Source organism: Canis lupus, chromosome 30 (genome assembly GCF_003254725.2).
Source record: "Canis lupus dingo isolate Sandy chromosome 30, ASM325472v2, whole genome shotgun sequence".
NCBI lineage: Eukaryota > Metazoa > Chordata > Mammalia > Carnivora > Canidae > Canis > Canis lupus.
The window spans coordinates 38,188,032-38,202,099 of record NC_064272.1 but is presented as its reverse complement, the minus strand read 5'-3'; the positions used below and the strand labels follow the sequence as shown (position 1 = coordinate 38,202,099).

At 53.7% G+C, this 14,068-nt stretch overlaps 1 protein-coding gene and 2 long non-coding RNA genes across 6 annotated transcripts; 1 reads left to right on the top strand and 2 right to left on the bottom strand.

Annotated features, from left to right (window-relative positions):
- Window positions 1-644: 644 nt before the first annotated feature.
- On the bottom strand, window positions 645-8,503 carry MPI (mannose phosphate isomerase). Of its 4 annotated transcripts, none has more exons than XM_025472141.3 (8): window positions 8,395-8,502; window positions 7,800-7,927; window positions 6,719-6,935; window positions 5,894-6,035; window positions 5,171-5,353; window positions 2,821-2,994; window positions 1,653-1,855; window positions 645-1,317 (listed from the first exon to the last, which is right to left on the bottom strand). In XM_025472141.3, exons 3-8 carry the CDS (start codon window positions 6,911-6,913, stop codon window positions 1,099-1,101), a joined length of 1,116 nt encoding a protein of 371 aa, XP_025327926.1. In that variant the 5' UTR covers window positions 6,914-6,935; window positions 7,800-7,927; window positions 8,395-8,502; the 3' UTR covers window positions 645-1,098. The 4 variants fall into 4 exon arrangements, with proteins under 4 accessions (XP_025327926.1, XP_025327925.1, XP_025327924.1 ...); XM_025472140.3 differs by having other exon boundaries at window positions 645-1,463; window positions 6,719-6,919; XM_025472139.3 differs by having other exon boundaries at window positions 6,719-6,919.
- Window positions 8,469-12,077, top strand: LOC125754077 (uncharacterized). The gene is made up of 2 exons (XR_007407407.1): window positions 8,469-8,858; window positions 9,639-12,077. It is a non-coding gene; the product is annotated as an uncharacterized LOC125754077 (long non-coding RNA).
- LOC118352931 (uncharacterized) lies at window positions 8,745-14,066 on the bottom strand. The gene is made up of 4 exons (XR_004810896.2): window positions 13,627-14,066; window positions 9,655-9,755; window positions 9,185-9,288; window positions 8,745-8,795 (listed from the first exon to the last, which is right to left on the bottom strand). It is a non-coding gene; the product is annotated as an uncharacterized LOC118352931 (long non-coding RNA).
- Window positions 14,067-14,068: the final 2 nt, after the last annotated feature.

Sequence of the window (14,068 nt, the reverse complement as noted above, 5' to 3'; positions counted from 1 at the left end):
GCAGCTCAGAAAGATCCTTTTGTGCCGGTTTAAACCGTTACTCCACGGGAGTCTCCACCTCGTATGTGGTGACAGGACCCGACTAGTCAGTGGCAAAACAGACAGCGGGGCCACTTCCTGCAGAGGCGCATGCACGTCTAGAAGGTAGTAGGCACAGCGCGAATAGACATCCTATATGTTTTCTGCCGGTTTAGGAAAAGTAGCTAGGTTTCTCTTCCCAACACAGATTGTGTCATCCTGTCCCCAAATCCCTGTTTGTATGATGACTGAATATGTCCTAAAGTGGCTGACAAATTTCCCTGGAAAGGCAAGTCCATGCTTTAGGCCTTGAAGGCCAGATAGTCTGATGCATCTCCTTTTGCCACTGGAGCCTGAAAGCACCTGGACTCCGGCAGCCTGCTGGCCTTAGCGTGCTGACCCCTGCCCTAAGGCCGAGTGAAAGCACTGGAGAGAGAATCTTGCACTATCTTTAGATCCACCTTCCACATCTTCAGATCCCTTCCCAGATGTTCCTATAAAAGGGCTTCATACATACCCACCTCAGGGAGCTGTTGGGGCAGGAATTAAAGCAAAAACTGGACACCCAGGAAGGGCCCCATCAGCCCACTTCAGAGACTGGCACGCAGACAGCGGACTGCTCTGCCTCCGAGCCTCAACACAAGTGATCTTTAATTGCCTTGACAGAGCCAGAGGGTGACAATATTAGGCCACAGGCCTGCTCTGCCCTCTTCCGCAGCTGAGGAAATGGGCAGTCCCAGGGCCGGAAACCTGTTCTTAAATTAATGACCCTCTTGCTGTGACTGACACTGAGCTAGTCCTGGATGTTACCAGCCTGCCTAATGCTGTAGGCTGGAACAGAGCTGCCGCCTCCGCCCTGAGCAGGCCCTGGCTCCGGTACGGTGAGAAGACCAGGGGAGTGTCTGGTCTTTGTCCCCATCAGGGTCCTCCTCCCGGGAGAGAGATGGTTTGTCCTAGGCTTGCTCAGGAGTCCCTACCTTGGGGCTCACTACTCTACCCCTGCTCTTCAGGGTATGCCCAGCTCCAGAGCAGGGAAGGGGTTGGAGCTGGGCCTGAGGAGAGCCAGGAAGGCTACGGCCTCTACAGCAGGCAGCAGGCACGGAACAGCAGTAGGTCACTGGGCACGGCGAGCTTCAGGGAGACCCTCTCGTTGGCCCCAATGAAGAGCACCCCACCACGCTGCAGAGGAATTGGGGTCTGGGCTGTAGGAGTGCTGGCTGTCACTCTCCCCTGTACAACCAGGAGGATGCTGGCGGAGTCCACTGCCAAGACATTGTATTCCGCGACGGAGCCAGGGACCTGGGCAGAAAGAACAGGACGATGCGGCTGGTGGTCTCTTCCCGGCAGCTCCCAGCGGGCCCAGGACAGCCTCAAGGGCAGCAAGGAGAAGAGCTCTTCTCCCCCGCTGCTCAGGCTCTTGTCAGCGTGCAGGCCCTGTCTGGTCCCTGGTACAAAGGGAATGGGCAGGGCCCTTGACCGTGTCCTGTCATCCTCATCCCTGCCCCCCACTGGCCTCCTCTAAGTTCACTTATAAGGAAACCCAGCTCCCGGTGTGTACTCTACATTGTGGCCTTTGCCAGACTTTTTCAAGCCATACAAGACCCCACCACAACCACTGCCGCCACCCCACTCACCTGCATCTTCATGACCGTGAAGTCCGGCACAGGGGGGTCATAGATATAGAGATAGGGGTCTTCCTGACTCCGTGCTGGGAGAAAGAGCCTGTCCTTGCTGGGGGTATAGCTGAGCATTTCACACAGGGTTGGCACGTCAATGAACTTGGGTGTCAGGCCAGCACGAACAGTGTTATCCGAACACGCCATGCACTCCACACAGTCTGGGGACAGACAGTTGTCATGTACTAATGACCTGATGAAGGATGAAGGGCTGGTCTCCTAACCTGAGGGCCGTGAACCGCCTACAGAGTGCGGCAAAAAATGAGTGAAATGCATAACCTGGGAGAATGGGCTAAGATATCAGATACCAAAAAACAGGTGGTCAGTTGCCCACTGTCGTCAGGGGGAATCATGTCAGCCCCAGACTCCGTTCTACCACAGAATCCTGTCCATGAGGATAGACAGCCAGTAGTCCAGATGTGACACCTTTCTGTGGCAACTTGTTTTCATGTAAAAATCTCTAGGTGGGGAAGACAGACATGCAAAGGTAGTGATGCAGGGGAGAGAACAGCCTTGATCCCAGGTAGCCTGGGTTCACACTGTTCCCAACCATGCAGACAGGGCTTGTCATGAGACTACCGTGACCTCACAAGGACCATGTGAAGGTTCAATTGTCCAACACTAAGCTGGCATTCTGCACCCTACTGGCCACTACCCTGCCCGACCCTAAGCCAGAGCTGGATGGGATCTTAAAGATCTTCCTCTGACCACCCCTTCCGCTTTTATCTAGATGATGAAGCAAAGCTTGGTAGTGGGGCTCACTGCTAAAATGGGGCTCACCTTGGGGCACCTGGCTGCCACAGTCCGTGGAGTATGTAACTCTTGATCTCCACGTTTTGAGTTCAAGTCTCACTCTGGGTACGGAGATTACTTAAAAATAAAATCTTAAAAAAGGGAAAAAAAAAAAAAACAATAACAAACAGGGACACCTGGGTGGCTCAGTGGTTGAGCGTCTGTCTGTCTTTGGCTCAGGGCGTGACCTCAGGGTCCTCGCATCAGGCTCCCTGCGAGGAGCCTGCTTCTCCCTCTACCTATGTCTCTGCCTTTCTCTGTGTGTCTCTTATGAATAAATAAATAAAATCTACAAAAACAAAAACACCCAAAAAAACCGACAAATATGGCTCACCTCCTTTCAGGTAGGCATGGGGCACATTGGCCTCCAGAAACATGGCCTCTCCCGGCTTCAGGGTTAGCAGGTTCAGGAAGTAGATGGCAAAGCATCCTATATCACCTGGATACTGCTGGTGCAGCTGCAGTAAGAGCTCCCCGTAGATGTCCTCCATGTTGTTCCCAGCAGCCACTGAGGGTCACAGAGCACGTGAGGCCACTCAGGAACACTGAGTGGTGTTCACAACTCCACCTTGGCCAGCGAGTCCTGGGGAAATCCCTGCCCACAGGAATCCAGACACTGGTGGGTATGTTCTCCTAGCCACGTCCTCAACCTTTGGGGGCCGGCCTTCCTTGATCTTCCAGCCCACACAGATGCCATTTTCTCCATTTGGACCGTCTGTATGCCCAGCAATACCAGCCACCAAAAGGGCTAAAGTTTGGGGCCAGATAATCCTTTGTTATGGAGGCTGTCCTATGTACTGTACAATGTTTAGCAGCACCCTTGGCCTCTACCCACAAGATAGCACTAGCACCCTAACCCATGTTTTGAGACAAAAAATGTCTCTAGACAACTGCTGATGTCCCCTGGTTGAGAGCCACTGCTGTAGAAGCTCAATCATTCTAGGTGAAAACCCAAGAGTTCTATGTGGGGTGACCCGCTGTCCCAGATAGCCCAGGCCTTTGCCTTTCTTAGCACTGAAGGTACTGTGTCTCAGAAAATCACTAAGTCCCAGACAAACCAAGATGGTTGGTCACCCCAGATGACAAGAGACAGAATGTGCCAAAACTGTGTCCTGAGACGGACCAAGGGAGGGTGAGCTCAGCCTGGACTGGAGTAGTGAGGGAAGGCTTGGAAGTTAGGGGAGGGGAAGGTATGAGCTGAACCCTCTTGAGTGTGCAGAGAATGGGGGAAAGGCAGAGTAAGGAAAAGCTGGATGTGTCGGTGCCAAAGTGAAGAAACCAGCTGCTCTGTCTGGATTGAAGGGTGGTTCTGGGTCTTCACACGAAGACGCGCACACCCGCTCTGTGCTAAGCACTGGGAACACACAAAGGTCAAGGAGACAGGTCTCTGGCCTGCAGAAAACCCCAGTTTTCACAAGTGTGCATATGATGACAGACTCACAGGTGCTGAAGGCTATACCTCACATAGGAACAGGGAGCCCCCAGGAGAGTAATCCATTCTGCTGGGAGTACAAGAAGCCCTCAAGTGGAGGCATGCAAGCAGAGACAACAGCAAAAACTAAACCAAAAAAACCACAAAGTGGGCAGCCCGGGTGGCTCAGTGGTTTAACGCCACCTTCAGCCCAAGGTGTGATCCTGGAGTCCTGGGATCGAGTCCCACGTCAGGCTCCCTGCATGGAGCCTGCTTCTCCCTCTGCCTGTGTCTCGGCCTCTCTCTCTCAGTGTTTCTCTCATTAATAAATAAATAAAATCTTTAAAAAATAAACAAAAAACAAAAACCACAAAGAAAACATAGGATCAGGGGCTTCTGGGTGGCTCAGGTCATGATCTCAGTCCTGGGATGAGCCTCATGTTGGGCTCCCTGCTCAGCAGGGGGTCTGTTTCTCCTTCTCCCTCTGCCCCTCCCCCACACTCTGCTCTATCCCACTGTGCTCTCAAATAAATCTTTATTAAAAAAAAAAAAAAGCCCACATAGGATATGCTTGGGTAAAACAGTTCTCTGTGGCTCAGAGGTAGCAGGAAAATGTGTAGAGAGAGAACCAGAAGAGCTCTGGGGTCTCCTAGAGAAGGGGCTGGGGCTTCATCACATGTGCCACATAAGCTCCTAGCTGGAGTCCGCTCTATCTTGTACACTACTTGTATTGACTCCCCAACCCAAATGTGACAACCACACCCATCACAGTCATTTCCTGAACTCTCCTTAGTTAGCACAAGGTTGGGCACAGAGCAGGTATTTAAGGAAACATGTGTGTGTGTGTGTGTGTGTGTGTGTGTGTGTGTAGATTAACCAAAAAAAAAGAAAGATCTACTCACTGAAAGCTCTGGGCTTCCGGCCTTTGGAGAAGGGATGAGGATTCCCCTGTCCCCTTCCTGCTCTCTAGGCCCAAAGTACAAATCCATCCATGGGGAGCAACTGTTGGGCTGGGGAGGTCTCAGGATGCCTAGGGGGAAGATCTAATAGTTTTCCAAGCCCTCTCCAGTCAGCTAGAGAAAAGAGCCGGTGAGGAAGCAGCACTCAACCTAGCGCCCTGCTCCACAAAGACAAAAATATTCTCAGTTGCTAATAGACCATCTAAGTCATCTAAGGTCCATTTTAGTGTTCTAGGAGAGCAGAAGGGTTGAGAACTTGGACTAGCATCCAGGGCAAGGCAGGAGGGTTCTGCACCCAGGCCTCCAACACCCACCTTGCTGAGAGATCCGCTTCACCAGCAGGTTGAGCTGCTCCACCACCACCTTCTTCTCGCTCTTCATCAGGTGGGAGAAACAGCTCTGCAGAGCAGACGCCATAGACCGGGAGTCACCACCCATGCTCTGCTTCAGCTGAGTTGCCGCCTTATCTCCAATCAGAAACTGGAACTCAGGCACCTCTGCAGGAAAGCCCGGCCAGTGACCACTTCAGGAATGGCAAGAGGGAACCCGCAGAAGTGGGAACTTAGAGGAGGCCCCCTATCCCATCCCTAACCAAGGAGCCAGGCAACACGAAGCAAGCTCTAGCCAACTGCTCACCACCGGCCTCAGCAACCACACCTGAACCCGGCCCCACAGGCCCACCCTGGTGGCTTCAAGAATTCATCGGACTGGGCCACCTGGGTGGCTCAGTCAGTTAAGCGTCTGCCTTTGGCTCACTCAGGTCTTGATCCCAGGGTCCTGGGATCGAGCCCCGTGTCCGCTGGGCTCCCTGCACAGCGGGGAGTCTGCTTCTCCCTCTCTCCCTCCCCCTGCTTGTGCTCTCTCTCATATAAAATCTAAAAAAAAAACAAAAACAAAAAAAGAATTCATTGGGCCAACCAGCCCTCAGCTCCCGTCACACCCAGCCTCTGTTCTCTGCCCCAGTCCCCGCTCTGCCCTGGGGCAGCCCATGCATCCTGGCCCTACATGCATGTTCTTAGCATTCTGCTCAACCTTACTTGTCAGGAACGTCAAAATTTCCTCAACTGGACGGAAACCACATAAACCCTGGAAGGAGGTGAGGGCAACGGCCATCTCTGGCTTATGGTTGGCATCAGGGTAGTGCTGTGGGGCCTGGAGGTGCAGCTTCTCTGCCAGCTCCTGGGGGGTGGCCAGAGGGACACGAGGACAGTCAGGGTGCATCATGACCTAGCAGGAACCAGCCCCACCCACCAGACAGCAGTGGCTTCATGCTTTCGGCAATGAGCCCACTCAGGGCAGAGTGCAGAAACTCAGGGTTCAGCCAACCCAGGGAGGAACATGGGCCAAATCTGGGGGAGATTTTAAGAGGCCTGGACTGTGAATCAGGAAACCCAAACACCAAGCCACGCTTTGGATACCAACAAGATGTGTGACTTTGGCTCAATCCTTGTCTTCTCTGGGTCTTATTCTGCCCTCTAGAAATGAGACGTTTGGACAGGCAAATGCCTAGGAGCCGAGGCAACAGCTAGGGCACCTGCCTTGCCCTGGAAGGTGAACTCTCCCAGAGAGCCAGCGGGACAAACAGCACAAGTGAGTAGACCTGGGCTGGATGAGGGGAACCCAGGGAAGAGCACAGAGAAGCTCCCCTGGCACAGGCTGGTCAGCTGCCCACTGAACCTTTGCTGCCAGCCTGTGTCACCAGTATCTAGCCTTCCAGAGCTAAATTGGGAGGCGTCAGGCCTAGATTTAGCTTTGGGCTGGAGAGTGGTGTGGGTGGAGTAAAAGCAGCAATAAAAGCAGTGGGAGGGCCTTGATGAGTTCTTCAGTATCCTGAGCTCCGCACCCCAACTCTGATCCTGTACCTTGTTAGGGTGTGCCTGGATGGACAGGGCCGTTTCAACCGAGAGCACCTTGAAGAGGAAGGGCAGCTTCCCATGGAACATGTCCTTGACCTTCGAGCCCAAGCAGTCCTGGTTCTCTGCGATCCACTGGCCTAGTGTCTTCTGTGAGATGCGGTCGTCAAGTATCTTGGCATCTCCCCGGGGGTGGGATCCCATCCACAACTGGAAAAACAGTAAACTTGGGAGGGAAAGAGGAAGAATCTGGCACCACCAACCTGAATCCCGAGATGGGCGTCCCAGGCCTGGGCATAGATGCTCATGCCATCACAGACATACAGGAAGACAACGGACCCCAGAACACCAGTAGTCTGGAGACCCCGTTCAGGCTCTGCCTCCAGCCAGCTATGGAGGCCTGGGCTAGTTACTTCTGGTCACCCTGTCTGGATTTTCTCATCTGTCCAGTGAGGAGAAAGACGCCTGCCCTGTCAAGGTCACTAAAAAGGTCTCTCACATGGCTCTGAAAAGGCTTAACATTCATTTATTCCAACCTCCAAAGTAGATGCCTTGCTGTGCTTTGGGTTTATGTCACCTCATGGCAGAAAAAAAAAAAAAAAATGCATATTGTAGGCTATTAAAACGTAAAAGCTAGTCAAAGTAAAATTTTCAATTGTCAAAGAGGACTGAATTAAAATTCAGTAAGTGCTGAGAGTTTTTGTTTTGTTTTGTTTTGTTTTGTTTTGTTTTTCAGAGAGAGAGGCAGAGACCCAGGCAGAGGGAGAAGCAGGCTCCACGCAGGGAGGCCGATGCGGGACTCGATCCTGGGACCCCGGGGTCACGCCCTGGGCCGACGTTGGCGCTAAACCGCCGAGCCAACAGGGATCCCCAAGTGCTGAGAGTTCTTAAGGGGGTAAATCCCTGCCTGTTATGCCCAAGCCTCTCTCCTCCGGCGCCACCACCTGGGCTCATCACCTGCCAGGGTCCCGGGGGCCAAGGCCTCCTCCCTCTGCGGTCGCCCCGGCTGATCCACGGGACTGGCCCGGGCCCTCCGAGTGGAGGAAGCCCTGGTCCCACCTGCCGGTAAAGGGAACAGCCCGGGGCTCACCTCCGCGTACGGCTTGTCCTCGGAGATCGCGGCCGCGGGGTCGCTGCTGGCCAGCAGCTGGGCCACCTCGCTGCTGGAGCCCATCTTCCCCCAGGCGTAGTGCTGCACCGCGCAGGAAAGTGGGAACACTGGGGGGCGGGGGCGGCGGGTCAGCTTCCGAGGCCTGGCCCCGCAGCCCCGGGGAACCCGCACACGGGCTGCGGCTTCCGTGGCGGGGGGGGGGGGGGGCGCAGACGGTGGGTGCAGGCCCTCCGCCGCAGGCCTCGACGTTCCCATCTGCAAAGCGGGCAGGAGGGCTCTTCCGCCGACGCGAGGCAGGGAGTTGCGGGGGGCGGGGGGGGCACGCACAGGGAGCAGGGGGAGCCCACTAGACGGCACCCCGCGTCCGAGTCCACGCGCGCTCCTCCCTCACGACCCTGCCGCGAGCGCTGCAGTAACGGCTCTGTCCCCGTCGCGCCCGGAGCCCACCCATCCACACGCGGGGCTGCAAGCCCGGGTCCCACCTGGCGGACACACCGGGTCCGGAGGGGCCCCGCGCGCCCCCGCCCTGCGTGCCCCGGCCCCGCTCGCCCCCGCCCCGCGGCGGACAGCCCACCTTGCGGAGCCGCCATCCTCTCGCTGCCCGCCCGGCCCGGGCACGTCGGCCCTTCCCGGCAGCCCCCGCGGGGCCCCCCCCCCATCTGCTCCCAGAGCCTCATGGGAAATGTAGTTCCTCGAGCGCCTCCCCGGAGGCCCGTGGGCCTTGCTGCGGCCGCGCCCCGGACCTTGAACGCGTGCCCGCCCTCGAGCGGTCCCCGGGAGCTCGCGGAAGCCCGGAGGCTGCCGCCCGCAGTCCTGCGTCTCGTATCCGCTCGTCCCTTCACCGGACGCAGATTGACTGAGCGCTGGCAAAATGCCACGGGCGAAAAAAAAAAAATGCCACGGGCGGTTCCAAGGCCTGGCGGTGAAAGGAAGGTGAAGATCCCTTGATAGCTTTGCCTTCATCGAGCTTACATCCTGGTGAAGAGAAGACGGGCAAATAAGCATAATAAATAAGTAGATCATATAAAATGTTGAAAGGTAAGTGTCACGAAAAGTTAAGCGGTGGGGGAGTGCGAGTGGGAGGCAGTTTGCAGGATTTAAGATGTCTCAGTCTCACTGAGGAGGGGAGGCTTGAGCACAGACTTGGAGGGGACCAGCAATGTTCCGGCCGAAGGAGCAGCTTGAGCAAAGACTCAGTGGTGGGAACGCGAGGATGGGCCTGCTGTATCCGGGAGTAAGTGGCACAGAGGCCAGTGTGGCTGGAGCGGAGTGAGCAGGTGTGTTGTGGGGTGGGAGTGCCCGCCAGGGGGGCAGAGGGCCGAACTTTGCAAACTATTGTGGGGACTTCAGGTTTTACCGAGTACCTCGGTCAGTAGCAAAGAATTGCTGTGAAGAAGTAGGGGCTCACTGGTGCTTGATGATGACAGATGTCACATGCACCTTACCGTCTGAGCTTCAGTTTCCTCCTCTATCAAATGGAAATAACAGGTATGTTAGAGAGTGACATGGGTGCGGTGCTCCTCTGATCCTCCTCTGATCCTATCTGCTCTAAGTACTACAGATACAGACCACCCCCCCCACCCCTCCTCCAGGCGGAGCTGCCCACAGGGCACACACACAGAATTCAGAGAGAATCACGTGGAGCTCCGCATGCCAGAGGCTGGGCTGGGCCCTGTCTGTGGAATAATCTTGCTAATCCTCTGGAAATAGGATCTGACATTTGGAGTTCAATCAGCAGCCCAGGAGGAGGGCAGCCAGCTGAGGCACAGGGAATGAGGGGCTACAGTCCTGACTCTGCTTCTCTTCCCCTCTCCCCAGGTCCCACGGTCTCTACCTCACACCCCCGGGGGGAAAGGAGGGGTGCTGTTTTCTCTGTTTCTGCCTGGCTGTGGACATCAACCTTCCCTGGAGGTCCCCTGGCTCAGATACATCCGCCTGCATTTCAAAGGAAGCTTCTAAGGAACAATAAAATGGAAAACAAGAATCCTACAAACAGCACATCCCACATACCTCCTACCTTTGAATCTCTCTCCTTCTCCTCCTCTCTACCCACCCCCCCCCCAGCCATATGAACCTTTTGGGAGCAGAAAGAGGGATTGGTGTAGGCACGGGGGCTTCTTGGAGCACCTCCCACCACCACTACCACTAAAGCCAGAGTTAGAGTCACTCCTTCATGGTATCTCTGTACAGGGAAGGAAGAACTTAGATCTTTGGGACACACCCCACCTCATGCCACCCTCCTTACACTAAGAAAAATAGTGTGTTTGGAGAGCCCAGAGCCTTTCATCCTTACCTCTTATCTATCTCTAGTGGAACTGATCACACTTTCCTAGTGATGACCTCTTTTCCCTACTAGACCTTATATCTAATTCAGCTTCACATTCCTGCCAGTGCCCAGCTGAGAGCTCAAGCTATAACAGCAGTGAACATGTGTCGTTATGTGCTAAATACCATGCTAAGCCTTTTTCGAGAATTGTCTCCCTTCATTCTCAAGACACCCTATGAGACAGGGAGTGCCTTTAGCCTCATTTTAGAGATGAGAAAGATGGGTTTCGGAGAGCTGAACTGGCCTAACAGCATAGAATTCCAATATGTTACACCTCCTCCCCCACTGAGTGAGTGAATGAGTAAATGATGTCTCTTTCACGGAGAAGGGGGCCGATCCCAGAGGTCTTTAGAGACAGACGAGTAGGCAAGCTCCACATTGGTGATAGCAAGTTCCATTCTTTCTTCACCAGTCCAGCATTGTACTAAGCCGGGCAGACAAGGCTAGCAGGCTAGCCTCATGTTGTGTGGACTGTTTTCCTTTCAGGCTGCAAACAGCAAAGATCTCTATGCTGCCTGTGATGTGTGATATAAAAATGGACTCCTGGCCAAAGTTCCTAGAACCTTTGTAAAGTCCTAAGCAATAAAAGTGCTAGGGGCAGGGGCAGCCCGGGTGGCTCAGCGGTTTAGCACCGCCTTCACCCCAGGGCCGGATCCTGGGTACCTGGGATAGAGTCCTACATCGGGTTCCCTGCATGGAGCCTGCTTCTCCCTCTGCCTGTGTCTCTGCCTCTCTCTCTCTCTCTCTCTCTCTCTCTCTCTCTCTCTCTCTCTCCCCCTGTGTGTGTCTGTCATGAATAAATAAATAAATAAAATCTTTAAAAAAAAAAAGGAAAAGTGCCAGGGGCATTTTTTGTTCCTATAATTGGCCTTTGACCCCAATTCCTGACATAGAACTCCTAAATCACTTATCCCTTGGAACTTCCTGGGTGACCAGAACATCTTCTGTCCTTCTTTTTTTTTTTTTAATTTGTTCATGAGAGACACAGAGAGAGAGAGGGGCAGAGACACAGGCAGAGGGAGAAACAGGCTCCATGCAGGGAGCCCGATGTGGGACTCCATCCCAGGACTCTGGGATCACGCCCTGAGCCAAAGGCGGATGCTCAAACGCTGAGCCACCCAGGCGTCCCACATCTTCTGTACTAATGAGGCAACTCTTTGTGGGTTCCTGGACAGCTTCAGGATGGAGGCTGGTTACCAGAAAGACCAAGCCATGATTCGGAGCTTGGGACCTTCAGCCCTACATCTCCCATCTCTGTCCTCCAGAGAGGGGAGAGACTAAGTTAACAATCAATCAAACGTGCCTACATGATGAAGCCTCCATAAAAACAATCCCTGAACTGGGGCACCTGAGTGGTATAGTCCGTTAAGTGTTTGACTCTTGGTTTTGGCTTAGGTTGTGATCCCTGAGATCAAGCCCTGTGTTGGGTTCCATGCTCAGTGTGGAGTCTATTTAAGAGTTTTTTTTTTTTAATTTTTATTTATTTATGATAGTCACAGAGAGAGAGAGAGAGGCAGAGACACAGGCAGAGGGAGAAGCAGGCTCCATGCACCGGGAGCCCGACGTGGGATTCGATCCCGGGTCTCCAGGATCGCACCCTGGGCCAAAGGCAGGCGCCAAACCGCTGCGCCACCCAGGGATCCCTATTTAAGAGTTAAGACTCTTTCTCCTTCTCCCTCTGCTCCGCCCCCCTCCCTCAAATAGATGAATAAAAATCTTAAAAAAATATATCTGAACTTCAGTGTTTAGAGAGCTTCTGGGTGGGTAAACACATCCATATGCCAGAAGAGTGGCACACCCAGCTCCCTGGGGCAGAACTCCTGTGCTCAAGACCCAGACCTCGCCCTGTGTTATCTCTTCAACTGGCTATTCATCTGTATATCCTTTATCCTATCCTTTATTATATAATAAACCAGTAAATGTTCCCTGAATCCTGGAAGCCATTCTAGCAAGTTATTGAACCTATGGAGGGGGTCATGGGAACCCTAGTTTATAGAAGTACAGGTGACAGCCTGGGGCTTGAGATTGGCATCTGGAGTGGGAGCAACCTTGTGGGACTGAGTCCTTACTTAACCTGTGGGATCTGATGTTAACTCCGGATAGATAGTATCACAACTGCAATGAATGATACAGATCTAATGCCAGAGAGTTGGTTAGTGTGGGGGGGAAAAACCCATATGTCTGATGATAGAAGTGTTTTGTGCAAATAGTAAAGGAGAAACACTGGAGTTTTTCCTTACATTGCCCTCAGAGGAGTGGTTATGGGACGTTAGGGGTAGAGTTTCTAATGGGTTCCTTTGCATTCACCCACTTGAGGAGATTTCCCTGAAGAAAAGTTGAACAGGACCTTATTAAAGGATAGTTGGAATTTAGACAGGAAAGAGGAAGGTAAGAAAAGTGGATGAGGGAAACAATAAATACTTATTGACTATCATGTGCTTGGTACTATGTTAGTGCCAGAACTACAACAGTGAGCAAAACAGACCCTACTCCTGCCCTTGTGGAGCTTACTGTCTAGTTAGAACACAAACAAATAACCGCCTAGACAAGTGTATACTTACAATTTGCAATACTTGTTATGAAGCAAGACTACAGGGTAATGTAAGCATTTGTTATGGGGGAAGGAGGTGACCTAACCTACAGAGTGGAGAGGCCACTCCTCAAGATGGGGCATGTGAGCTTGGATAAAAGGATAAGTAGGGGTTAACTAAAGTTGATGAGGGCATGGGCTAAGCACACACCAGGAAGAGGGAACTTCATGGGAAAGATCCCCCAGGCGGGAGGGAACAGGGAAGTTGAGAAACTGAAAAGCCAGTTGGAGGGACAGATAGGTGGGGGCAGATCCTACAGGACCTAGAGGCCATACAAGAATTCAGGCCTTTTTTCTTTTTTAAGATTATTTATTTATTCATGAGAGACACAGAGAGAGAGGCAGAGACACAGGCAGAGGAAGAAGCAGGCTCCATGGAGGGAGCCCGACGTGGGACTTGATTCCAGGCCTCCAGGATCACACCCTGGGCTGAAGGCAGCGCTAAACCGCTGGGCCACCGGGGCTACCCCGAATTCAGGCCTTTATGGAAAATAATTGAAGGGCTTTATGCAGTAAGGTTTAAGATAATATAATATTATTTTATAATAATATTCTTATAACGATATTTTAAATAATATTATTTATAATAATATTTCATAATATTTTGTCCCTTTTAAAGCCATCTCTGGTTCCAGCATAAACAGCAATAGGCCAATCCGCAGCCCTGTACCAGCCCAGAGGAAGGAATGACAGTGTGGCTGGATTGGGCGGCAGCAGATGCGAACAAAGCAGAAAGATACGAAGAAATAAGGGTAGTGGGGAGTGGCCGTGTCCCCCATGGCTGATGGCTCAATGGCTGAAATCCCGCGTTCACCCGACAAAGGCTTCGTGTCCAGATTCAGATCCCAGATCGGGCCCTACACCTGACCCGGCTCGGGGGTCCTCATTACCCGAACGATGACACTGGGCCGCAGGGGACGGGACCCAGGAGAATCAGGGGTCGCCTGTGCGTGGACGGCGGCACGGTCGGTTCTCCCGAGAGCCCCTGGGCTCGGCCCTACCCCGGGCCCTGGCCTAGCTCAGGACGTCCTCTAGGGCAGGAGCTCCGTCCCGGGCGCGCCCGAACGAGCTCACACTCCGCCCTCCCGCCCGGACTGGCGCGGCTTCCCAGGCCTGCCTCCAGGGACCCCAGGGGCTTGACTTGCCGCCTCCACTTGGTTTACTTGGGAAATTCCCGGAGCGGAGTTGGGAGCCCTCGGGCCCAGAGGTTTTGGGAGAGTCTCCCCGGGGCCTCGGGGCGCCGCCACCCCCAAACTCAGCGAGAGGAAAGCAGCTGGAAGGAGGACGCCCCGCCCCCGCGGCTCCGTGGTGGGCGGGGCGATGGGCAGGGGG

Coding starts and splice junctions, on each gene's coding strand:
- MPI (XM_025472139.3), bottom strand. CDS start 8,497: ATGAGGCTCTGGGAGCAGATGGGGGGGGGGCCCCGCGGGGGCTGCCGG. Junction 6,920..7,799: donor AGGACAAGCCGTACGCGGAG/GTGAGCCCCGGG, acceptor CTGTTTTTCCAG/TTGTGGATGGGATCCCACCC. Junction 1,856..2,820: donor CCATGCCTACCTGAAAGGAG/GTGAGCCATATT, acceptor GTCTGTCCCCAG/ACTGTGTGGAGTGCATGGCG.